The 26,842-nt window shown below is 34.4% G+C and overlaps 2 protein-coding genes and 1 pseudogene across 2 annotated transcripts in view; 2 read left to right on the top strand and 1 right to left on the bottom strand.

Annotated features, from left to right (window-relative positions):
- COG5 (component of oligomeric golgi complex 5) overlaps positions 1–26,842 on the top strand; it is a 283,477-nt gene that overhangs the window by 56,607 nt on the left and 200,028 nt on the right. The window lies entirely within an intron of this gene.
- LOC132496396 (syntaxin-11-like) lies at positions 6,686–7,548 on the top strand (annotated as a pseudogene).
- On the bottom strand, positions 20,137–23,167 carry GPR22 (G protein-coupled receptor 22). Its single transcript, XM_060108709.1, has 2 exons — positions 23,097–23,167; positions 20,137–21,460 (listed from the first exon to the last, which is right to left on the bottom strand). The coding sequence occupies exon 2, from the start codon at positions 21,433–21,435 to the stop codon at positions 20,137–20,139; it is 1,299 nt and encodes a 432-aa protein (XP_059964692.1). The 5' UTR covers positions 21,436–21,460; positions 23,097–23,167.

The raw sequence follows: 26,842 nt of genomic DNA, 5'->3' as shown, positions 1-26,842 counted from the left end.
ACTTAGTATGGTGTCCTTTAGGTCCATCCATGTTGTTGCAAATGGCATTATTTCATTCTTTTGTACCAAGTAGTATTCCACAGTATCTATATACCACATCTTCTTTATCCATTCATCTGTCAGTGGACATTTAGTTTGCTTCCATGTCTCAGCTATTGTAAATAGTGCTGCTGTGAACATTGGGGTGCATTTATCTTTTTTGAATTATAGTTTTCTCCGGATATATACCCAGGAGTGGGATTTGCTGGATCCTATGGTAACTCTATTATAGTTTTTTAAGGAACCTCCATACTGTTCTCCATAGTGGCTGTTACTAACTTACATTCCCACCAACGGTGTATAAGGGTTCCCTTTTCTCCACACCCTCTCCCGCATTTGTTATTTGTAGGCTTTTTAATGATGGCCATTCTGACCGGTGTGAGGTGATACCTCATTGTAGTTTTGATTTGCATTTCTCTAATAATTAGCAGTGTTGAGCATCTTTTCATGTGCCTGTTGGCCATCTGTATGTCTTCTTTGGAAAATTGTCTATTTAGGTCTTCTGCCCATTGTTTGAGCGGGTTGTTTGTTTTTTTGTTTTTGAGTTGTATGAGCTGTTTGTATATTTTGGAAATTAAGCCCTTGTCGGTCACATTGTTTGCAAATATTTTCTCCCAATCCATAGGTTGTCTTTTTGTTTTGTTTATGGTTTCCTTTGCTATTCAGAAGCTTATAAATTTGATTATGTCCCACTTGTTTATTTTTGCTTTTATTTCTGTTGCGTTGGGAGACTGACCTAAGAAAACATTGATACGAATTATGTTAGAGAATGTTTTGCCTGTGTTCTCTTCTAGGAGTTTTATGGTGTAGTGTCTTATATTTAAGTCTTTAAGCCATTTTGGTCTTATTTCTGTATATGGTATAAGGGTGTGTTCTAACTTCATTGATTTACATGTGACTGTCCAGCTTTTCCAAACCACTTGCTGAAGAGACTGTCTTTTTTCCATTGTGTATTCTTGCCACCTTTGTCGAAGGTAGGTGTATGGGTTTATTTCTGGGCTCTCTATTCTGTACTGTTGATCCAACATATGGAGTAATTTTTGGTTGAAAACTGGACATTGTGGATAATATATTTGTTATCTGAGATTCTACTGTGTTCTCTGAGGATTGTTTTTTGTTGTTATTGTTCCAGCTGGCAGTTAACTTGTCTGATCTCAAGCTACACATTCTTTCCCCTGTACTGTGTGGTCTTCATCTCTGCTCAGTTCTTCTGGCTTATAGCTATTGCTTTAGTAACCTGGTACCTGATAGATCAGCCCTGTACCTCTGTAGTTTAGATGCCACCAAGAATTTTGTCAGAGTTGATACTAAGATCATGGGCCTCAGGTTTTGTGTATCTTTTTTTCCTTTAGAGTTTCCTTCCTAAATTTCCAGTTGCTCTTTCAGCTCTGAGCTCTGTCCTGTGACACCTCAAGTTATAGTAAGGCCCCAACTTTCTGTTGCTTGAGCTGTGTACTGTTTGGGGAAAACCATCAGTCTAAAAAAAGCAGTAAACTCACATGGCTTGCCAGTCTTTTAAGGGTAGACACCCCTCTGACTTTTGCTTGCTTTTCCCCATCCTCCTGGATCCTCCCTTCTCCCCCTCCTCCTGGATCCTCCCTTCTCCCCCATGTATGTATTTTAATGGTAAGCCAGGGATTTGGGTCTTGCTCCTGCTGTGGCTCTATTCTTTTTAGGATTTTTCTTTCTAAATTTTTAGTTACTCTGTCTTAATTCGTGTTCTCTACCATCTCTGGACTGTAAATCTGTATTTTTCTGCTGCAAGAACTGTGGGCATTAGAATGGGAGTTGATGGCAGTAATGGTGGTCAGTGCCCTTAGGCAAAAAACCCACAAACTTGGAATCCTTACCCACTGCAAATTATGTATTTCAAATGTAACCCTTCCTTCCGTATGTTCCTGCCTTTGATCACTTTCCAGGGCCTTCAAATAAGTGTGTTCTTTAAAATAGCTTATCTAGGTTTAGAAATTATCTGCAGGAAACTATGCTTGACCAATTTACTCTGCCATTAGTGGAAACTAGACTAAAATAATTTGTATTTGCCTTTTGTGCATATGCACTCAAAGTCCATAAAATCAAATGAGCATTGTAAATTTGAATCACTTTGATAAAAATTTCTGTAGGTTGAGATTCCAAAGTAATTTTAGTTTTTAAATATGATTAGAGGTAATGTTCAGTGCAGACTTGAATTTTATATATATAAAATCTCTGTATTCCCAAAGAATCAGTGGATACAAGAATGTTTCATAGAGTCTAAGTAACCTTACAGACTTAGAACAATAAATTTGCCAAGGTACTTTATCATTACTTTGCCTTTTGGAGTCTACTAGTATTAAAAGTTATTACTTTGTTTTGGAAGGATGACATTTTGTGGAAATTTTTACTTAAAGACTAAAATCAGTTTTATGGGATCTTTTTTCTCTCTGTTCTTCTGTTCTCTAAGGCAAGTCTTTCGTTTACTTAGAAGAGCAACAGAAAAATTATACCCATAGAAGTTATTCTTTCTCTTTGCCAAAAGTAGCTTAAAGCAGCAACACCCTTTCTTTAGTCTTCAGGTATATTTAATATGGGGATTCTAAGATTCTGGCTCGTTGTCTGGCACTCATGGGTCTTATTACCATTCTAACATTCATTTTTGTTTCTGTGATATAAAAAGTGTCATGGTTTTCAGAAGACTTCATCTCAGACTGTGTGTCTTCCAGTGTGTCTTTAGCTTTGTGAGAAGCTTTCTTCCAGATAAAGATTTGTGGAACATAAAGAAAGTGAACAGAGAGAGAGCTTAATGGTAGAAACCAGTGCTATTTTACAGTGAGAAATATAGTTAGCTTTGAGTAAGTTGTTAATATATTTAGGTGTTTTTCCATTTAAAAAGAAGTAAGGGGCTTCCCTGGTGGCGCAGTGGTTGAGAGTCCGCCTGCTCATGCAGGGGACGCGTGTTCGTGCCCCAGTCCAGGAAGATCCCACATGCCGCGGAGCGGCTGGGCCCGTGAGCCATGGCTGCTGAGCTTGCGCGTCCGGAGCCTGTGCTCCGCAGCAGGAGAGGCCACAGCACTGAGAGGCCCGCGTACCACAAAAAAAAAAAAAAAAAAAAAGTAAGGATTTAATGATAACTTCTACTTAAATTGATGGATTCTCTGATAGTGGTAGTATTTGATGAAGATTGCTTAGCATTTTGAACTCTGTTTTATCCTAAGAACTTTTCTTCTTTAGCCAAAAGGTGGTGACATGCTCTTTTGTTCCTCACTTCAAGTCAGTGCAGCTCAGCATGTGGTGTTGTATGGTAAGCACAATAATGCGCCCCCTCAAGGATATTCTCATCTTAGTCACTGGAACCTTTGAATATATTACCTTATGTGGCAGAAGGGACTTCACAAATGTGATTAAGGTTATGGACCTTGAGATGGGAGATTAGTTTGGATTATCCAGATGGGACCATTCTAAATACTTGAGTTTATAAAAGTGAAAGAGGAAGGCAGAAGAGTGAGCCAGAGAGCTGCAGTGGTAGAAGAGGCAGGAGAGATTTGAAGCGTGAAAGTACTTAGCCTGCCATTGATGGCTGTGAAGATAAAGGAAGGGACTCATGGACATGCAGAGGTCCTTTAGTAGCTGGGAACTGTCCCCAGCTCACAGGCAGCAAGGAAATGGGGACCTCAGTGCTACAACCTGAAGGAATTAAAGTCCGCTAACAAATTGAATGAGCAAGGAGATGGCATCTCCCTTAGAACTTCCAGAAAGGAATGCAGCTATGCCAACACCTTGATTTTAGCCCACTGTGACTCATTTTGGACTTCTAAACTCCAAAACTGGAAGATAATAAAGTTGTAGCTTTCAGACCTCTAAGTCTGTGGTAATTTGTTCTGGCAGCAAATAAGAAACAAATGCATCTGTACCGTATCAGTTACATGGAAGGAGGATTCTTTGTGTTTTGGAGGAAAGAGAATGGCTGATCTGTAAAGTTCTGCCCTAGAAAGACGTTAGAGTCAAAACAAAATAAAATACACACACACAGTGTTTTAATGTGTCCTGCTTCTCCTCAAGAGGAAAGTGCCAGAGTTATATGTCTTTTTATTGGCAGGAAACGTACCTTTTTTACACACAGATAGGAAATATTAACTGATGTTTTAAAGTAAACAGCTGTAATGGGATAGGGCTTATAAAATATCCTGCATACTCTTCTGATATCATGGCTAATTACACATTTTTTCCCCTGTTGCTCTTAAGAAACAAATAATGGCCTCAGGCCAATTTAAGGTTTTACAGGTAAATAATTTGCGAGTAAAAGAAAACTACTTTTTATTCTAATCAGGTTTACGTAGTCAATTCTCTGCTGATACATACGTTTTAAAACCCTACTGTGTGCTTGTCTCTAAGACTGTTTCTGTTTTAGAGTTATGCTGATTAATAAAGTTCATTCTTGGTCTTCGGGATACTTGTAGGATGTTATTCCAGATCTGGTTATAGGCATGTGATGGAGCCTGGTTATGAGCCATAGTTACTTAACTTCTAACAGAAATAAGAATAATGTTTAGTCAGGATCTCAATACAGGAAGAAAAATGTGAACAGGACATTTTTCATAGAATTTCCTAGTAAGGTTAGTAGTTCAAAATCTTGTTTGTTTTTAAACTGTGTTCTGAGAAATTCGGCTTGGTCTTCTCCATAAATACTGAACAGTGGTAATTGCTGGACAGAGGGTGGAGGAGAGAGAGAAGGTATTGTTTGTTTTTTTAAAATAAGGTTTGGGGATACTTAAGAACAGCCATCTAATTGATGTGGAGACTTTCTACCTAAAACAAAGTAATGAAATTGATATTCTAGAGTGTGTTAAAATGTAGCAATGAAAATAAAAACTGAAAAGGAGTAGCTGGGAAGACTTGTACTGAGGATAAATGATTTATGAACAAATTTTGTTGAATGGGCACTTGCAGGCTAGTTATTTTAATGTAATAACTAGAACAGCACAGTATTCACAAACCTTTCTTTCATCAAAGTAATATTCACTTTATTAACATTTTAGAGACTTCAAAATGTCATAAAATTATACCATAAAATAATGTAATTGTTCCTGCTATGTAGTTTGTGATTAAGAGACAGGAGAACATAGGCTTTGAAGCCATCTAGAACTTGATTTAAATCCCATTTGCATCGCTCCTGCTAACTGTGTGAATATCGACAAGGTAAATTCTCTCTCAGATTTCAAAAGATTGTTGGGTAGATTTAATGAGACAAAATTATAGATTGTTTTCAACCTTGCCTAGCATATAGTAGGTCCCTCCAATATTGCTTTCCTTTTATCCTTCTTTCGTTAGAAATAGAACTAAAGGATGAATTTATATATTCTGAAGGTGACATTGGTTATACATCATCATCTGTGGTCGTGTGTTCTACTCTTATGTGTACAAAAATGACATCTTTTTTTTTTCTTAAAAAATCACATAATATACATTTCTTGTGTATTTTTTCTGGTAACAAAATACTGAAGTATTACTATGAACATCTTCAAGTTAAAGTTGGGCACTGACATAGAATAAACACATTTAAGTGAAAATCAGGTCTCAAATACTGAGACGAGAAAAAGTACTTTTTTGAGGAACTACAGTAATCAATACATAGTGGGTTTTTTTGTAACTACATGACATAATTGAATTGAAAATACATTAAAAAACATAAAATTTCAGAAAAATGATAAACGCTGTCATTGTTTGCTTTGTGGCAAGTACTGTGCTAAACACTGTATATATTTTATCTCATTGAGGTTTCACAACAGCCTCTGAGGTAGATGTTATCATTTTGCAGTTGGGGAAACAGAGTCTGGATGAGACAAGTAACATTCCTAGGATCACACAGCTAGTAAGAAGAGGACTTCTCCTTGCACTTATTATTTATTTCTTCCACTTGTACTCTGGTGGAGGTGCTAATGAGAACCAAAGTGCTATAAGACAAAAGAATTGTGTGAAGTTGGGACTTTTGTAAATTCTGGGTAGAGGCTGTAACAATATTTTTTGTTAGTGGAAGTTGAAGGACTTGTACAGCTTAAAAGCAATTTAAAAAATTTTAATGTAATGGTTAAAATGGTGGGGGGCGGTGGTGGTGGGATGAACTGGGAGATTGGGATTGACATATATACACTAATACATATAAAACAGATAACTACATGACATAATTGAATTGATAACTAATATGAACCTGCGGTATAAAAAATAAATATAATAAAATTAAAAAAAAAAAAAGAAAATAGGGTTTCAAGAAATCAGATGGAGCGGCCTGCTTTCAACACCCAGAGCTAGTGACACAAGGCTATGTCAGCCCCTACCAAGGATTCCTGCTCACACTGGGATACGTAAGGTAAGTAGCTGTGGACCTGAGAGGAACATCTGTCAGCTCTCCAAAGTCTTCTCAACAAGATCATCATCCTCAAAGCAGGTATCCTCAAGGAAAGACTGTCCATTGAATCTGGCCAGGAAAGAATGCTGGTTGTGGTCCATGAACTCACAGAAATTATAAACCATCTTTGAGGAAGGAATCAGTCCATCTGAAGAGTGTGTTAAAGGGAAAAATAAGACAAATAAAGACATGGAGCTGCAGCAAGGGGACAAAATGGATGAAGAGGAAAAAGAGAAGAAAACCACATCTCAACCCCAAAGCATAATGAAGGACTGGCTAGTAGAACTTGTGGAGTAACCAAGTGGTATGAACAGAAGTTACCAGACAAGGATGATGAATTTGACTCGCCCCCCGAGGATATCATGTTCAAGACGGACCACATCCTGGAATCCTTGTACCGAGACATCCAGGACCTTCAGGATGAAAACCAGCAGCTGACTGCCGACGTGAAGCGGCTGGGAAAGCAGAACACCCGCTTCCTCACGTCCATGCGGCGCCTCAGTAGCATCAAGCGCCCCATCAATTCTATTGCCAAGGACATCAAGGCGCAGGGCGAGAGCATCCACCGCAAGCTGAGCGCCATGAAGGCGCTGAGCGAGGATGCCGAGTCGTAGCATGGCGCCCACTCGTCCGTGGCGCGCATCAAGCGCTCACGGTACAGCGCTCTCACTCGCCCGTTCCAGACCGCCATGCACGAGTACAACCAGACCGAGATGAAGCAGCACGAAAACTGCAAGATCCGCATCCAGCGCCAGGTGGAGATCATGGGCAAGGACGTGTTGGGCAACCAGATCGAGGACATGTTCGAATAAGGCAAGTGGGACGTGTTCTCAGAGAACCTGCTGGCTGACGTGAAGGGTGTGCGGGCGGCCCTCAATGAGATCGAGAGCCGCCACCGCGAGATGCTGCGGCTGGAGAGCCGCATCCGCGACCTGCACGACCTCTTCCTGCAGATGGCCACGCTGGTGGAGCGGCAGGCTGACACCCTGGACGTCATCGAGTTCAACGTGCAGAAGACCCTCGACTACACCGGCCAGGCCAAGGTGCAGGTGAGCAAGGCCCTGCAGTACAAGAAGAAGAACCCCTGCCGGACCGTCTGCTGCTTCTGCTGCCCCTGCCAAAACTAGCAGGGGGCCCAGGCCGCCCCACCCCATCCCCGACCGGAATGGGAGGGGAAGCACACTGGGAAAGATTTTGAGGGTGTCTGCACTGGGGTGAGTTGCCCTAATCCCTAGGGACCTCAGTCTTTAGAGAAGGAAAAAACTCGAGGTCCCAGAATTCCAGTCCAGCTCGTACTTGGAACGAGAGTTGATCCCACCTGCTGTTTCATCTGTAAGGACAGATGCCTTCTGAAGTTTTGTGAGGTCATTATATGACACATAGCACCCTTGCCTCTTAAAGGAAGCGAAATAAGGAACAGATGTGGTAGCTTACTCTATAATACATGTCCAAGGCATGTTGGTACAGGTACCTCTAGGAGGAAGTCAGTTCTGCATCGGCTCACAGTAGGAACTCCTTATCAAGACTTCATTTAACCTATCCTGAAAGTACCGCGGTTGTGTTCATTTTCGAGTGAACTGACCTTGGGAAAAACTGCGCATCTTCCATTTCTGATTCTTCATCTGGTTTACGCTATGTGATTCCCGCCTGGATGTATCTCTTCTTTCTGCTCACCTCCCCTACTTAATAAAATCACATTTAACACTTTAAAAAAAAAAAAAGGAAAAATAAGTGCTTCGGAGAGAAGAGAAAAAATTTTTAATGTAATGGTTCCTCTTCTCCTGCTTTGATGCTGCCTGCATTTTTTTTTCTTTTTTTTGCGTTACGCGGGCCTCTCACTGCTGTGGCCTGTCCCGTTGCGGAGCACAGGCTCCGGACGCGCAGGCTCGGCGGCCATGGCTCATGGGCCCAGCCGCTCCGCGGCATGTGGGATCTTCCCGGACCGGGGCACGAACCCGTGTCCCCTTTATCGGCAGGCGGACTCTCAACCACTGCGCCACCAGGGAAGCCCCTGCATTTTTTTCTTTTGAGATATGAGATTGGTTTGGGATTTAAACGTGTTCATTTTGAGCATTCTAAGAAAATAAAAAAAACATCTTAGTCTAGGGTTTGTATTTTGCTTCTGACTATTTAAATGCATTCTAGAGAACATTTAAGAGCATTAAACAGGCGTCATTTAAATAGATGTCATAGTTTTATTTTTAACATTTTATTGAAGTATAAAAAAGGTGCACAAACTCAAGTATACAGCTTAATGAATTTTTTTTAGATTTGATAACCTGGCCTAATTAAAAGTACAAGATAATATCAGAAAACTTATAAAAGGAACACACCAAGGGGTGGAGAAATCACAATTAATATGCTGTGTTTATGGAGTTGCCCAGGGTTTTTAAAATGAAAAATGCTATGTTTCATATATTTAATATTTTAACTTTGGGAAAATATACATAGTTTTGAATGTAGGAGGAAGAAAGGAGAAAAATGCTATCTATTACTACTTTGGTTTAAAATAAACCAAGAAAATTAAATAACTGCTATGTTTTCATCTTTTTAAATTTCTACAAAATATGGCAAAGAAATGAATATTTTATAAAGTATGCTCATAAATGAAAGGTCACATAAAACTGAACAAGACCTGAATGTTGACAAAGTAGTCTCCATCTGGACAGTACTTTTGTGAAAAAAATTTCTATTTTAAATATGTCCTAGTGACCAATTAATTTGACTTTCAAAGGCTCAGTTTTACTTCTATAAGTTTCATTTAATAATACAATTTTATACTTACATTTGGTGACTATTAAGTTCCTAAATGTAGCTGAGGGAGGAATTTTCACAATGCCTGCCATATGCTATATATTTTTATTTTTTCAGGATAATCAGCTCAATTCTAGTGTTATTTAAAAAATTAAGTACTACTGTCATACTATTATCAGTGGTTTAATAGAATAATTTTTTAATTTGTAAAATTATAATATATGTTAATTGTGCAAACTAGAAAATTCAGGTATGTATTAATTGCTGAAAACTAGAACATGTAGGTAGGTATCACCTATGGATTTATTTTGGGAAATCTCTCAACTGTTTCCTTGTACATTACTATATCTATTGTACATATTCTTTTGTACTTAATATTACATTATGGACATCCTTCCAATATTAATAAACATAAATCTATATCATTGTAATGGCTGGGTAATATTCAGATGAAAACTTTCCAGTAATTTATGTAAATAGTCTACTATTATTAACTATTTTGGTCATTTTAATATTACTTACTAGTATAACTGTCCTTTTATGACCATGCTTGGAGATACATTTTTGTACAATTATTCCATTGTTTCCTTAGGATAAATTTAAGAAGTTGAATTTCCTGGTCAAAGGTTATGTTTAATGTTTTGCTTAATATTTCAAAATGAAATTTCTTTGTAGTACTAATGTGAGAGAATATACCTACAACTTTGTCAAAATTAATAAACATTAGCATTTAAAAATTATTTGCCAGGTCACATATGTGAAAAACAGTATATTAACTTGTTTTTTAATTTGCTCTAATTTGCATTTTGTTTTTGCCGTGTGTGTCATTTGTTTTTCATTGATGAGTTACTTGTTCTTGGCCCATTTTCCTATTGCTGTATTGGTTGGTAAGTATGTATTCTTTATACAATAGAGGTAAATTTGCTCTGCTTTATAGACTGTAAGTATAATTTCCAGTTCATTTTATCTTATTCTTTGATTTTTTTTAGTATAATTTTTACGGTTTTATAGTTACACCTGTTACTGGCCATCAGCCAGGCTTATTCCTCAGTCAGTTTATTTCAAGTGCCATTTCCTTTCAGCAGCTTTTCCAGGGACATGTGCTCCATTGCTCTTCGCTTGTACTCTTGTTGTAGTTATATTTTGCCCTGTGATATTGATGTTGACATATTTGTCTTATTGCCGCCGCTTTTGTACGTGCCTACAACCCAAACCTGTTATGAAATGTTCAGATTTGGGCAAGTGAGGGCTAAGTGCTATTATAATGAGCCTTATAAAAGTGCTTTTATGATTAAAAAAAATGCTTACAAGATAACAGACTTATTTATGTTGGTAACTAGGATTTTATGGTTATTGCTGCTTGCCAATTTTGTCTGGGCATTTTGTGATCTGCCTACTAGATCCTGTGACATATGTTACTCAATAAGATTTTAGAAACATTTACGTATTTTGAGAAGTTAGTTGTGTTGTAGAACCAGTAAGTGTATTTGTTAATATAAATGGTGGTGATATCTTATTTCTTGTATTTAACAACAGTGATAAAATATTTATATGGTGTCTTTTATCATGAAGTTGAAAGCCCAGTTGTTTTTTTGGTGTTGTTTTTTTTTTTTAGCTCATTGTATCTGTTCAAACTGTGTCTTTAAATCATTGATAGGTAGAAGATGTTTTAATGAGGACTAAAAATTCAGGGCAAAGTAGATTTATCTTAAAGTTAGTTGATGAAAATTCAGTTCTTTAACTTGTCATTTTGGAATTTGCTAGCAGCCATCTCTGTCAAGGGTGGAGTGTCATTCTCCTGATGTTAGTCTTTGCCTCGGCTCAGGTGGCTCTTCAGGGTTTAGGGTTTTGCAATTAACCATTTCTCTGCCAATGAGTTTTTCTAGAATTTCGTTGAGAAAGAATATTTATGGAAGATTTTTCTGAATGCTAATCACTCTATCCATTTCTGTCAATTAGTAATCTCTGAAAGTTGGAGAGTGAGGAGGATGAGTGGAATAAGTACATCAGAATTACCTGGGTGCCTTTTTGTTTTGTTTTTAAGAACATCTGTCTTCTTGTCATTTGGAAGTGCCATTTCTCTCTTCCAGCCAGTCTGATCAGCCCTGTAGATGTGTACCAAATGGTTGAGATCCACTGCTTTAGTATTCTAGAATCTATCCTAGGATTAAACCAGAATTGCAGAGGGTTTTATACCTGGACAATGTTATATTATTCATTCCCATATAATTCTTTTTACTGAATTTTCTTTTAGTTTGATGCCATTATTGTACATTGAAGAAAATTATAACCATCAGCCTTAAGAAACTTCTTGTTGCCTTTTCTGTAAGGTTGTTGTGGCCATTTTTGTATTTTGAAGGACCTAAGAAACAACCATATGAGGCTTTGGTTGTCTTTAAAGTTATTGTAGAAACATCATTTACACATTACATACCTTCTGAGAAGATCCATGAAAGGCAGTGCTTTTTGGTCTCAGTATTAATAATAGTTGGTACTTTTGAACAGCTAGAGGATTTTTATTTTAGCAATGCTGAGTTGTGTAATCAGCCTCTTTTCTCTTTTTATCTGACCTAATGGAAAGCACAGGGAACAATTTTTGACTCACCTCTTATAAGAATGCAAGATAATGATACATGTTTTGCATTTTTATTTCAAACCAGGATTATTTATTTTATTTTATTTATTATTATTATTATTTTTTTTGCGGTACGCGGGCCTCTCACTGTTGTGACCTCTCCCATTGCGGAACACAGGCTCCGGACGCACAGGCTCAGCCGCCATGACTCACGGGCCCAGCCGCTCTGCGGCATGTGGGATTTTCCTGGACCGGGGCACGAACCCGTGTCCCCTGCATCGGCAGGCGGACTCTCAACCACTGTGTCACCAGGGAAGCCCAACCAGGATTAATTTTAATTTAACTTTTCTCATTCTTTTCATTCTATTTCCTCTGATTTTATTATATTTATTTTCTCATTTAATTTAATTGTATCTAAAATTGGATGCTTTTAAAAGTTGTCTTATATTTTTCTTAGAATAAGGAAGGCTATAAATAAATTATGTATAATATTTACCAATTTTGCTTTCCTACTTTCTTCCTAACACTAAGAATAATTTTTGTTTTAGGGACTTCCTTGTCAGTCCAGTGGTTAAGACTCCGCGCTTCCACTGCAGGGGGCGCACGTTCGATCCCCGGTTGGGGAACTAAGATGCCGCATGCTGCATGGCGTGGTTAAAAATAATAATAATCATTAAAAAAAAAAGAATAGTTTTTGTTTTAGTTTTCGATGACATCCCCTTGTGAGGATCTTTTTGAATTTGTAGATGTTTGCTCCAGAGAAAAAGCACGCATACAGATACACATTAAATTTTGCACACAATTTCAGGGGATTTATGAGACTCCAGGAAGCCCTACACCAAAAGTCATTGTTTATCTGAAATGTATTTTTTGGCATATGTTTTTCTGTAAGGTGGCTATATTCAATCACCTAAACTGTTTTCTTTATATATTTAAATTGTATTCACTAGCAGCCCATTTTCAAGAATACTAACTCACTCTATGGTTCTATTGGTTCTATGATTCAGTGAAAATGCTAAAAAGCAAAAGAATTACAACAGAAAATAATATCAATGTTGTTGGAAAGAATTCTTAGTGAAAGGGTTAATAAGAAATGTTCCCAGAGTAATGCTTCTGTAATACCATTTGAAGTATTTAAGTAACACTGAATACCATTGTTACTTAAACTGTTATAACAGAATAGGAAATAAAAGTTGTCATAAATTACCAAAGAGTAGCTGAATATTTCCTCAGTTGTGTTGATGGCACAAACAAAGGAAATTACAATAATAAAGGAAAAATGTTTGACTCAAACCATCTACCTAACTTGAGTGACATCTGTTCAAAAGATACACAAAATAGAGTTTTTTAGTATTTTCCCTGCGAACTTATTTTAGAATAAGTTTTGTATTGAAATGAGCAAAAATATGCAAGTATAGTGCTTACTTTCTGGTCAGAATAAGATAACATTATGACAAACAGTAGTTGTGCAGTTTATAATCAACAGAATATTTTGGCTGAATGAAGTGAAATTAACACTTTATAGTGTCATCTTCTTTATGTTTAGTACTATTTTATCTTCTGAGTATATGATTTTTAAAGGAAACTTTTGCCTAGGTAACTTCTTTTTAGAAAATAGAATTTTATTTCTTAAGGAAACGGATGTCCTGCTGGACTATAGTATATATGGTTCAATTAAAATTTTATTAGTTAAAATGAAGTAAGCTTAAGGCACTGTGGCCTGAATTGAGTTCAGAGCTGCTTCTATATCTTTTCATTTATTAGTTACTTGAATGTCTGTCACGTTGATACACAGTCTGTCTTCTGGTATGTAAAGTAATGGTTCTTAAGCTTTAGCACACAAATCACCTGAGGGTACTTTTTAAAACTTGTTATTCAGGGCTGCAGCCATAGTGGTTCTGACTCCTTATGTAAAGGTGGGGCCCAGAAACTGCAGTTTCCAAACAGACATCATAGAGGTTCTGATGTAGGTGGGCTATACTTTGAGGAACTCTCTCCTAAACAAGGTTCCGTAGGGTCAGAAGTTTAAAAATTGTTCCTTTCAATTTCACAAATATTTACTCATCCATTAGTATTTATCAGTCACTTTTTTGGGGAAGCATTATGAAAGGTGACATTAGTATTACAGACCATTATTTTATTGTGTGGATTAAAGACAGTTTTATAAATTTAAGTAGCTACAGTTTGCTAGCATTTTGTTGCTTGTAAGAAGCGATACTTGGAAAAAATTCAGTAGCAAAAGAAAGACTGCAGCTTTTTAAGAATTGGGAAGAAAATTGTTTAAGTGTTGATTATGTAGTTTGATTTTTTTACATTTCAGCCTGTTCTGAATGAGGCATTAACAATATTAGAGTGAAATACATATCTTTGGTTCTTCTCTACCCAATGAGTATTCCACATAATGTATGACATATGGGATTGTGTATAATATTAAAGGCTGCTGTGTATATATATTAGTCCCATATGTATTTCTCATTCCTACAGTCTGTGTCTCATATGGCCAGAACTCTCATTGTTAGCATTAACATTAAAATTTTTTATGTTAAATTAAAAATTTTTCATTTTGCATCCCTTATTAGTCTTATATGTCCAAAACTGTCTGAGTAGAAAGTGATTGCTCATAACGTTATTATCTTCTCTTGCTCCTTTTTCTTTTCTCCCTGAAAAATTGGTGGATGTGTTTTGGTAGTCTGTCTTGCTTAATGTCTGTCAGAAATATGACATAATTGCTTTCATGGAAGCAGGGTGAGGAAAATGACCTCAATCCCAGACAGACTCAGCTCTCCTTTTTTATCTTACTTGATGCTTCTGCTTTGATAACGGTATGGAGTTGATATTGGTGGCCCTGATAGGAATGACAGTGCTTTTTACCACTTGCTGGTGGAAGTACAAAGCTGTCATGCTTGAAAACCATGGATACAGCTTATAGAGGTCTGTAAAAAAAAAAAAAAATGTGTGTGAATAGAAGGGTAGGGATACTTAGGGTTATTTTCACACCTTATTTTATCATGAGCCGGGGAGCAATATTAGTGTGTTAAATTTGCTCATCTCTTTTTCTCTCATAAAAATGAGTATTCTTTTGAAGGTGATAGCTTTCGTATTAACGATGAACCCAATTTTCCTTTTGTCTCTACATCTCAGTACTACTCTGTTCCAGATGTTTGTGAATTGTTATAATATTCTTTCATTCTACTTCTTATGATGTAATATATGTTATCATATTACTAATCTGTCCAGTCTATCTGTTGTCTGGGTTTTATTTTAATCCTTTCATTGTTTGGAATGCTTTTTAGCAAAAGTCTTCAAATTAGCTTTCTTTTGTGAACTCTCTAACCCACAGTTCTGTGTTCTCTTTGTATTTCTCTAAGAGTTGAGCATCTCTGAGTATTTTAGATCTTTTTCCTGCCTTATCTGGGTTTAATTATCTCCTTATATTTCTTGTTTATATTGTGATCTGAGCTTCTCTCTTCCCTAAGATTTATTATTAGTCATCTCACATTTAGCTTTCTTTGACTTCACCCCAGTCCCATAGGGGTCTCACACAGGTGTCTATCTCTGAGATATAAAGAAAATAGGTGTCAAAAGTTTTCTCTAGTTTTTGTATTTCTTACTGAGTGGAAAGGAAGAAAAGAAATAGATTATTTTATGGTTTTTCCCTTGCTTTTAACTTCCATTTAGAAAAAGAACCTGCTTCACAGTTTGCTAAGTTAACCTTTCTTACCTTTTTGAAGTGTAGCTTGAAGCTATTTAATTATAATAGAAAAAGGTTTAAGTATTTGATATTTTATCAATATTATTTTTTAGAAACTTTGCTTATATGATTTTTAAATTTTTCAAAATTATTCTTATGCAACCATTAACAAAGAATGAAGGTGATATGTATATAATGAGTTGGATGGATATTTATAATAAATTATTAGGAAAGAAGCAAAGGATCATATTTATATTTTTTGCTTTGTATACCTTGGAATTTTACCATTGTTTATATTTTTTTATAATTGAAAAAATTACCAAAGAAGAAAATAATGCGTTTAATGGAAACACTGAATAAACCAATATGTGAAATATAAAGTAGATACTTTAAAACATCAAATAGGAATTTTCATTTTGAATATTTGTAATAACTAGAACATTCTTGAATAATGTTGTTTATTTTACTTAATTGAATTTTCTGCTTTGCCAGAAATTCTTTTTGTTTTTGCCCTTGTTACCCATGTACTTTATTCAAAGCATAATTTTAAAAGTTCTTAGATCATTGAGGAAATCTAATTTCTTGTGGTCTTTTTATGGCCATCATTTTTAATTCTTCACTCTCTTATAACAGTTGGCTTTCTAGTCAGTTGGATACCCTATTGATTCTGCATTGATGTTGCCAGTCGCATCTGTATGCTGCTTTGTAGATCTACTGCCAGCACTTGTTGCCAGGCCTTTCATTACCTGTCAAGGTGATGGCAGTAGCTTCCTATCCTCTGTGTTTTCTTTGGTTTCTCAGCTTCCCATTTCTGTGTCTTACTCAATCAACTCTTTCTACATATTGCTGTTTTTTTTTTTTTTTCCGTAGCTCATTTCTTATTGCGTTATTCCCCTGCTCAGATTTCTCTGCTGGCATTTAAGGCCTCTGTCTTTTGGTTCTAATTTAACTTACCATATCAACTTCTCACTACTGTATTATTTTTCTTCTAAAGAGAACCATTTACTGTTTCCAGCATATGCTTTAGTAGCTTTCCTCAACAATGCTTTTGTTTATATTGTTCTTAAATCCAACATACTTCTTTTCTTATTAAGTTTGTTAAGAACTTTATTCTTTTTAATTTACATTTGCCACATTCTGCTTTTTTCATAGGTACTACCATACTTTTTACTACCTCGATTCTAGATTTTAAGCTCTGAGGGTAGTAATATATGAGTTTCTGCCATATAAGTATCAGCCACAATGCCTTCTACCTTGTAAGGATTCAAATGTTAATTGAATTACAGAGCTCACTTAAATGTACAGTCATAAAATATAATAAAACCAAAAGTTTTATTGACTTTGGAAAGTAGTCTTGAAATTACTATGTTGAATAAAGCCCTACGAATAAGCACTTCCTTTCTTACACTTTTAGGTTTTTACGTTTAAGTCTAATCTCAGTGAAATGAGGAGTTTGATTTTTTAATGTCCAGAGAGCTGAGATTTTGCTATAATTTTATTTGGGGGATTAAAAATAGACCATATACCTAAAAATTGACTTATTATGGGGGAGAAGTATAGAATTATTCAATGCTATGAATGGCATTTTTTAATAAAGCATCATTGTAAATAATTCATTTTTAATATGTCTGAACATCAGTTGGGTACTAGTTGGTAGAATAACAATGACCTTAAATTAGGAAACAAAAGAGGAAACAACAGTTCCATACCTTGTTGAGCTCATCTTTGGTTAGTTTTTAAAAGAATAGTTCTTATTTCAGTAGTTTTCAGGAACTAGCCCAGTTAGCTATATAGAAATTGATATTATTTGTGGCATATGGATAGAAAAATATGATTTTAAGAAGATCCCATATTGAATGTATTGTTACCTCTATTGCTTTTGCATTTAAAAATTTCATTCTAACATGAAAAATTAACATTAATGCTTTTTTTGTAAAATTATTTGAAATAAAGTAAAAAATTTACACATTGTGTTAAGGGCCATCATAATAAAAATAAAGATATTTCACCTTTTCATTGAACAACATTTAAATAAAAAGTTATCTAAGCTTCTCATTCTCTCCTTTAAGCTGAGATCAGTAATTGCAAACATATTTGTGACTTGTTTTTAAAAGCTGAACTTTTAACATAAATGTTATTTTGGTTTACATATTACGTATTATTTAACACTGAAAAGCTACTAGAGGTTATCTGGTAAATATGAATATTCTTTGTTGTAAACCAGTGGGTGCACTTTTGTATGTCTGAAAGATCTTTACAGGTGGGCAGAAATGCTTGTTAATAGTTCCAGTGTCAAGTGTAGAAGTAGTAACAGCTTAGAGGGCAACATTATAATATTTTCTATTTATTATTTATTTTGTTAGATTTCTTATTAGAGAGAACAAGAGGGCATGAATGCAGTTTAGGCAGATTTATTAGAAAACTGTTTTTAAACTGAGATCTTTGGCATGTTTATAGACTTGAAGATGAAAAATATTTAGAACACAAAGGGTCTTTCTTAACATGAAGACTTTTCTAAAAATAGTCTAATTTTTATTAAGATTATAAAGCTAAATATTAAAATATGCTCAGAAATCCAAGTACAAAATTATTTAAAATTTTTTAAATGAATATATTAGGAGATATTCTGTGCTAAATATATTTGTCGAATGAAAATTTTCTTAATGTCTTTATGCAATACTAATTTCTCTTTAAGTTTTCAAAAAATAAGTCTTAGTTGTTTATGCTATATTTTGTCAAATTGAAGCATTTCTTTAATTCCATAAAAGAATACAAAGTAAGGCAGGAGGAAACTGCTTCTTTGCCAAGATTTGACATTATGTCAACATAACATTAGTATCAGAAATATATCACTATTAAATTTGTCATGTAAACCTCAATGAATTCCTGCTATTGCATGATGCTCATTTCCCCAAGGGATAAGGTATTCAGTAAACTAAATTGGATGAATTTCATTTATTTACATAAAAGTGTTATATTATTGAATTGGTTGTTTTCTTCACAGTCCAACATTTAATTTTTAATTATAGAAGACCACCTAATGAAAACATGTTTCTTTCAATGAGAGATTATTTTTGAATTGTTTGACATAAAAATTTTTTATTTAAAAATGAGTTGCTACTTGATTTAGTGAATACAGTATGAAAAAACAGAATAAAGAATTGTCCAGTTACCCAATTACAAGGGAGCAAGTATTTGCCTACTTTAAATAACTTATTGCTGTTTTTTAGGTACAGTGATAATTAGCACTCATCGATAGATTATTAGATTATAACAATTGGAAAATACTTGTGTGATATGAGATTCTCAAACCTGATATCTACGGTGCTTTGTGACCGCCTGGAGGGGTGGGATAGGGAGGGTGGGAGGGAGACGCAAAAGGGAGGGGATATGGAAACATATGTATATGTATAACTGATTAAATTTGTTATAAAGCAAAAAATAAAAAACAAAACAAAACAAAACAAAAAAAACCTGATATCTATAGTTAGGATTAGTAATTTCACAGTTTTCTAACATGAATTGGGGATTGGAGGCAAAATGCTTTAAATTTAATTAAGTGATGTAGAGTAAAAAAATTCACAAGGTTTATTGCCACTTTAATGATTTTGAGAGTTGAAAAGGACTACTATATTTGGAAACACTCAGGAGTTCTGATAGTGTAGGAACACTGTGTAAATTGTATTACTCTAAAGTTGCTATGTTTCTAAAGTTAGAAATAGTTGACTTTTCTATAATGACATAAAGTCTTTTTTTTTTCCCTTCCTTGTATTCAGATTTTAATAGTTAACTTCTGTTATACAAAAAGGCTGACTTGAATAAAGTTAGGATGTCTGTTTATTTTAACGCACTGGTTTTTGACAGTATACTGTATTAATCCAGAGCATTTGGCTTAACTCAACCAAAGTGAGGAAGGAGGAAAGAAGCCTTAGTTTTCTTCCTTCCTTTTATTGTCAGTTCATTTGTATATTATAGGCTTAGTGCCCTTGATCTTAGAAAATCAGTCTCTTTTTCATAATAAACTTAAATTTCAAAAGTTTCCCTATCTTGATGTGCATATACACGGTTGTTTGTCTTTTGGTTCTTGAATTTTAAAATCCTGATAAATCCTACAATTTCCTACATTCCAAAAAGGATAAAGTTTCATATATAGTTCCTTATTTTTGATGCATCAAATATTATAGCAAGTAGACTATGCTAGAAAACATAATATAGTGGTATAGAAAATCCTGGGTCATTTTGGTTGCTTGGAGCCCATAATTTTGGTTTTTGTGTTAAAATGCTATTCCAGTTGTTAACATATAAATATATCTGTAGTTTGTGGCTTAGAAACAATACACTTTATATAAAAAACAAAAAGCAAGGATACTGTGTCAGTTATGTTTTAAAGTTTTACAGTGTTTTAAGGCTATGTATTTATTCTTTAGAAAATATGACTTACATAAATATCTTCTGATGGACATAATATTGACAAAATTTACACATGATATTACCTTAACAAACTGCCATGCAACAAATACATTAAGTAATGAAGAAATTGAATATATATGACCTAATCTAATCTTGACATTTACATTGAAAATTTACAACATAACCAGTACTTAAAATGTTTTTCTTATATTTGGCAGTAATTTTTTACAATTTAAATTTAAAACTTCTGAATGTGGGTTTGGTGAAACTTACTTAGCCTTTTCCCTAGTCTGTGACAACCTGAGGTACTAAACATTTTCCTCTTATTTCACTATTTTCAAAGGTAATTTTTTTGTTTCTTTTAGGATCTATCCAAGAGTTGTGTATTACAGCATTATTAGGCATGGGATCAGCTTCTACTATGGAAACAACTCGCTTTTTCATTTTACTTTTCAAGACCTTTTGAAATTTTTGTCTAGTAAATGCATATAATAGAGGATGAAATATAGTTGTTCCATAGCCCATGACTAGAAAACACAACCTTAATTTTACTAAAAGGTCACTTGGGCCTAAACATAAAATGGTGGTATTTAAAACAGAAATTGGTGTCCAGCAGAGAAGAAATGTAGAAATGATCAATAAAGACATTTTGAAGACTCTCTTTTGCCTTTCTCGTCGTTCACGGTGTCGTTTCATAGCTCGCCGGAGGGCAATTATTACAGAGACTGAAGTTCTAACACCAAAGACTACATTTCTCCCACCACTGCCTTGTGACATGTCTGTAGTCTCGTGTTGTGTGGTTAGAGAAATCGTCTTTTTCTTTCTTGCTTTCTTCTGCCCTGTTGAGAATCTTGTGCCTATTCGAATATTGAGGGCCTGAAGTATTTTGGTGTATGTGATTAACATTACTATGACAGTGAAAAAGAATATTGGGATCTGTACTAGCAGGTGATAATACATTCCCAGTTCAGTGTAGTATTCATTCGTACTGACACACAGAAGTGTCTTGTTTTCCCACGTATTTCCACTTTGAAGGCTGAAAAAATTTACCTCAATAAAGGGAATCAGGAAGGAGAAAAACGAAAAAATCCAAATGGATATCATTAGCATTACAGCTCTGCCCATTGTCAGAATTCGGTTTGCAGGCTTTACAGAGATGTCATATCTGTCCAAAGTGATAGCAAAAACGTTGATTGCTGTTGAGACACTTGTAAAAGATACACAGGCCTCATGGAAACAGCAGATGAGAGCAGTGTTACTCTCCAGTGAAAGCAGAAGGATAACTATAGTTAGAGGAATACATCCCACACAAATGATTACATCAAGTACATGAAGATTCATCGTAATAATGTTACTGACAGAGTTGATTAAGTTGGATTTCATGCAGTAAAGTACCAACACGGTGAGGTTGCTGCCAAGTCCCAACACAATTTCTAACATAAGAAATCCGGTGAGAGACACTTGAAAGCTTAATGGATATGATAGTGGTTGGTACATATTGGTGTTGATGTCATCAATGTCATCTCGCACTGTAATGTTAGATTCAGACTGCATGTTGATTTCCAGAATGGGAGAAAAACACATTCTTTTGGAGCAGTTGGTTTTTTCCCTAGAAAGTGAAATAGAATAAACTATTTGATATTTGGCAATTTAAATGATGTACAAAACCTGTGTTCTTTGTAAAAAAATTTTTTATTGTGTACTTAGTTTAATTTTTAAATTTATAAACTATTAATGGAAAATGTAGAATTAGGAAACATCAAGGTTTGCATTGTTTTGATGTAAAAGGAAATTGGGTTCCCCATTTGAAGAAATAACTGTACTGGAGATTGCTCCTATATAGTTCAAAATTGTTTAATAAACTAAAAAGGTTTTCCTTATTTGGGTTTTTCAGGGTTATTATTTGAGATACAGTATATTTTTGTATAATACAACTACCCAGTATGCAAAACTAATTTTAGCCCAGTGTTTTAAGATTTCATTTTAAAATGTTGTGAGTAGGTGGAAAATAAACGCTATTTTAACATGTTGTAGCACAATTAGTGTAGGTGTAATTATTCCCATGAGATTTCAAATGAACAGGACAAATGTTCACTTAAAATGACAAATGGCACAGAGCACTAGTTTGTTTTAAATCACTTTGTCCGTGTTCTTGATTGAAATTCATATTCAGCAGTCAACAGTGTGTTTGGGGATATCTGGAGTTATTTCCCACTGAAGTAGGCAAATGATAAATATTTCACACTTCTCAGTGAAAGTGCTCACTGAACTTTATAACAATCAAACTTATAAAAATTGGAAAAAAAGGACATTATTTTGAAGTAAAACACCACAGACCTTAGTAAAAGAGCACTAATCACTCTTATGAATGAATGATTTATTTTGTGACCACACCCTTTCATATCTTGTAGGAGAAAATTGAAATTTAATATCATATTAAGAAATAGCCATTTTTAAGGTGGTTTAAAAGAATGCATCAGTTGATTTTATTAAACAGAATTTTTAAAGCAAAAAATGAAATTTTAGGGAAAAGTATCTGAAGCCCATTTTCTGAGGAATCTATTAAAGTTACACATTTCCTGTGAAACCTTTTGTGTAAATCACCCAGTGTATATCATTTTGAGGAAAATTAAAAGAAAAAAACAAATTCTTGCTAATTCATGCATATCTATGTTTTAATATATAGCAGTTTAGAGTAATTTATAAAAATAATGTCTGATTTGCTGGGCTAAAATGTCAGTAATTAGTATATTTAGTTAAAATATAAACTCATACAACCAACTATATTTCACATTTCAAGTACAGCATTTTGCCTGCAAAATCATAACAAATTATAAAAGCTAATAATTTTCAGAACTCATGTTAGCCTTTCACTTGATGTAACCTTTGACAAGTTTTAGAATATAGTTTTATTTATGCATATTATTTTAAAGGTAGTGTTTCAGAAACACAAATGCTAACATTATTAATTTCTTTTAAGCTTACTAAAGGCATATATTTGAGTAAGTGAAGGTCTTAGCCAGCACTGAAATCCTATAAAAATGGAAAATTTTAAAGTGTGCCAAATTTTCTGAACTAACAGATTAAACATCAGGTCTTTGTCACATCAGTTAGATTTAGAATTAAATAAAGCAGAAGTGTCAATTTAGATGATAATTAAGGAAAATGCATCTACTCTAGAGCAAGATTCTTTTCTCTTGTAAATGTTAAACAGTGTCGTGGGGTGCATGCATCTTCTGACCTACCTGTTTGCTGTTGCCTTATGGCCCTTTTGGCTCACTATAGCAGTTTTTCACAATATGATACATGATGTCATTAACAGATTTGGACATGAGTTTTTACCTGACAACAGTGAAGTAAGTAGCTGTGTTTTATTTCATGTCTTGTAGGAATTCTTTCATTTTTCTCTCCAATACTTCAACTGCATGAATTGTGAGATTTAGTTGGCTGATGAATTTCTAAAGACCAGTACAAAATACTTGTGTTTGTTTTGCCTTAAAAAGTCACGACCGAGAGAAACTTCCTCAAATGATAGGAATTGTTTCCCTTTGAGAGAATATGTGATGATGTCTCTTTATTTTCCAGAACATGTGAAAACAAAAGAAACATAAGGTTTCTAGCTTCTAAAATGTACTTAGACATCCTTTTGTTACAAATGTAAATCTGTTTCTATAGCAGTCCTCATTATTTTGAAATGATTTCTTGGTCACATAACTTGGTTATAAGTCCATTCCATGTTCTCTTGATAAAAACCATCTGCTATTTAATTTGGTTTGTTTTCATTAGAAGAGGATACATAATTGGTCATAAAACTCAGATGGAAAAATCCTTTAGTAATATCAATTGATACGAATATCTGAATATTTAGTGCAGAAAAATACTTGCTAAAGCTTCATTTAGCTTGCTGGTAATATATGTCATTCTCTTGTCAATCCATATTTCATTGTTTCTTCAAGAATCGGTGGCTCCACAATTTTGGTATGTTAAAGTATAAACTCCCCCTTTAAAAATGCTCACCATTTTGTTTTCAGGCTTTTACAGTTAGTTATATTTTCATTTTGTGGCTGTTTTATATAGCATCTTCTTAGGATGGTTACTGTCGATATGTTATATCCCAGCAGTAACGTAGAACTATATTCTCTGGTTTTAACTCCTTAATGTCTTAAAATCATTGTTGCAAGAATATCCTGCAGTTTGTGGTTCAGACAGCTAGGGAGGTGATGGGTCAGATGCATTCTTCATATTGTCAGTTGTAAATACTGAATTAGCTGCCTTGGGCCCTTGTGAAAAAGAAAAAAAAATGGTTAAGGAATAAGGTTCCTAATAATTTCCTATTAATTGAAAGTTACTTTAGTTGTGTCTATTTAACACCATACACAGTATTTGTTATCAAAGTAAGCAAACTGTATTATTAGAGCCATAGCTTATGCATAAATTTAACGGTTTCTTTAAATATTCTCTTTTCCTAACAAAGACTGTAAGTATAATATTTAGTAATAGAGTTAACATTGCAAATATTACCATGAAAGAAAACCTGTATTTTTTAAAACCAATTTCTGCTCTCATTTTAGAAGTTAACCTGTATTTTCAGAGATTATGAGCAATTAGCATACATTAAACATACTGTCATTCCCTCTTATCTTTATAATAAATTTTACAGTATTTCCTGCTGTAAAATATTGTCGCTTGCTTATCAGCACATGGTTTGAATTTTAACTGATTAAAACAGATTCCATGATAAAACACTATAAATTTCCATTGATGAACTGTTCGTGTAATTGAAATGTAAAGGGTGATGTAAAAGGTGACTGCAAGTTAAATAATTTTCAATGAACATGCCCAATAATAAACCTAAAATTGAGTAATAAATAATAACTAAATAGTAAAACTGATTCTTTCAAGAAATATAAACATTTTTTGAACACTTCAGAAAGACTACTGATGAAATTAAGGATATTTAGTATATCTGAAGTGACTTAAAAAGCTGATATCTATCTTCAGAGTGATTCAACAAAGAATATTCTTTGTATTTAACATTGCATCCTAAAAAATTACGTTTAAAACATATCATGTCTTAAAATAAATAGATCTAAAAGATACATGTTTAGCAATAAATAGAATTAGGCAAATAAACTCTTAATATTTAGGCTGACATTTTTCAAAGTAATTTTACCCCACTACACTGGTTCAAAAGCAGCCGAATACTATAATAAGGAACACATCTTACCTCTGCTAAAGATTTGATAAATTCTTGATGTAGTTGAAGCATTTCCAGTTTTGATTGATTCATTTTGTTCACTGGTTAGTAGAGGACTGGGGGAAGAGGGTCATAAACACCTCTTCGAAAAAGACCTTAATGAAAATGTGTGTCTGTACTGTGCCATTGTTTGAGCAGTACTGCTAATGTATGGAACATGTAATGCTGCTTGGAGGCCGCTGCAGTCTCTCACTCTTCCTACTGTGGAATCAATAAGCATCTGAAAATACATAATGAAAGTAATTTAACATACTGAAGGCTTCTTGTCTCCAGAGACAGCACTTAGATTCAGTCTTTCTAAAAAGGAATGGCACTGCTTTTCAGAGGAAAGCCTGTTCTGGGCAGCTTTTGCAGAATGACAGCCTACCTTGTGGCTTCTCTCCACTGCAGAGAGATGCAGTGCATTCACTAATTTTGATTGGTCAGTTGTATTGGGCTTAAATTGTGCTTCATATGTATAGCAGGGATTCCCCCCCCCACCACTGTTTTATATAAGGATGCTTTTTTAAAAGGCTGTAGTTATAAGTGGTTGTGTGTTGCTCTTAAATAGAACAGGAGTAAATTAGTCTTTAAAAAAATGCGTATTCTATTCTGGTTTGTTGTTCACTTATGCCAAACATTAAAAAGATACAGGGTGGTGGTGTTGGGGGGGCAAGAAAGAATTACATAGTAAAATGTATATATTCTTTTTAAAGCCTTGGATAATTGCACTTGGAACTATTTTAGTTGTATATATGTTTTGGTTGAGATTCTTTGTTCTACAAATAGAAAGGCACTGCATCTTTACTGTGAACCACATTGAATTTCAACTAGTTTGTTTGTATTCAAGTCATCTTCTCTGTGTATTCCAAATTGTTGTGAACATCTCAAGGTGTTAAATATTATTATGACTGCAGTAGTCATTCATTCAGGTATTCACTTCATTCATTCGAAATATTAATAAAGCTTGATTTAAGGTGATTACACCCTACAATTTTTTTTTTTAATTCCACTGCTATTAGTAGAGTCTCAGTATGAAAAGATTTAATCATGTGCATTACTTTTGATATTACTATTCAGTCTTCACCTCTGGTAACCCGTGCTCAGTATATATGTACCGATCATGTGCCATCATATCTTATTTCAACTGCTGTTTCTGTTTTTAACATGGGTACTTTTAGTGGATTGCTATACCCTAATGTCGTATGCAGCTGTATGCTAATGTTATTGGGTAAATATATTGGTAAAGGAAAAAGGAAGTTAATTACATGTCTTCATAAGTTACAAAGCTAAATTATTTTAAGATACGCTGTCAAAAGAATTAAAAACAGTGGTGTAGATAACAGAATATTACTTTAAATTTAAATTTCTGTTAATTTTGGTTACTTATGAATAATTTTCTATTTTCAATATTGAGGAACACATTGAGGAAACCTTTTTCTTAGACTTGAGTATTTAAAGTGGCTGGATTCTATATCTCTTAACAAAACAGAAGACATATTGCAAATCACTGAATTATTAGAATATTGATTACCTATTTCCATTATTTTAGGGATGTTAGTGATGTGCATTTTTAAAAATATGTGCTAGGTTTTTAATTTGTAATTGAAGTTACTGTTTATAATTTTGAAAATCAGTATACATTTTAATAATCTTCCACTGCTAGTGTTTAAGCTGCACAGGGGGCTGGCTGAATAGTATATGAGCTGTGAGTTGCATTTCCACAGAAGTTGAGAGTAATGTGGTGGAAAATTT

The sequence above is a fragment of the Mesoplodon densirostris genome, chromosome 9 (genome assembly GCF_025265405.1).
Source record: "Mesoplodon densirostris isolate mMesDen1 chromosome 9, mMesDen1 primary haplotype, whole genome shotgun sequence".
Taxonomy (NCBI): Eukaryota; Metazoa; Chordata; class Mammalia; order Artiodactyla; family Ziphiidae; genus Mesoplodon; species Mesoplodon densirostris.
This window is presented reverse-complemented; position numbering and strand designations above follow the sequence as displayed.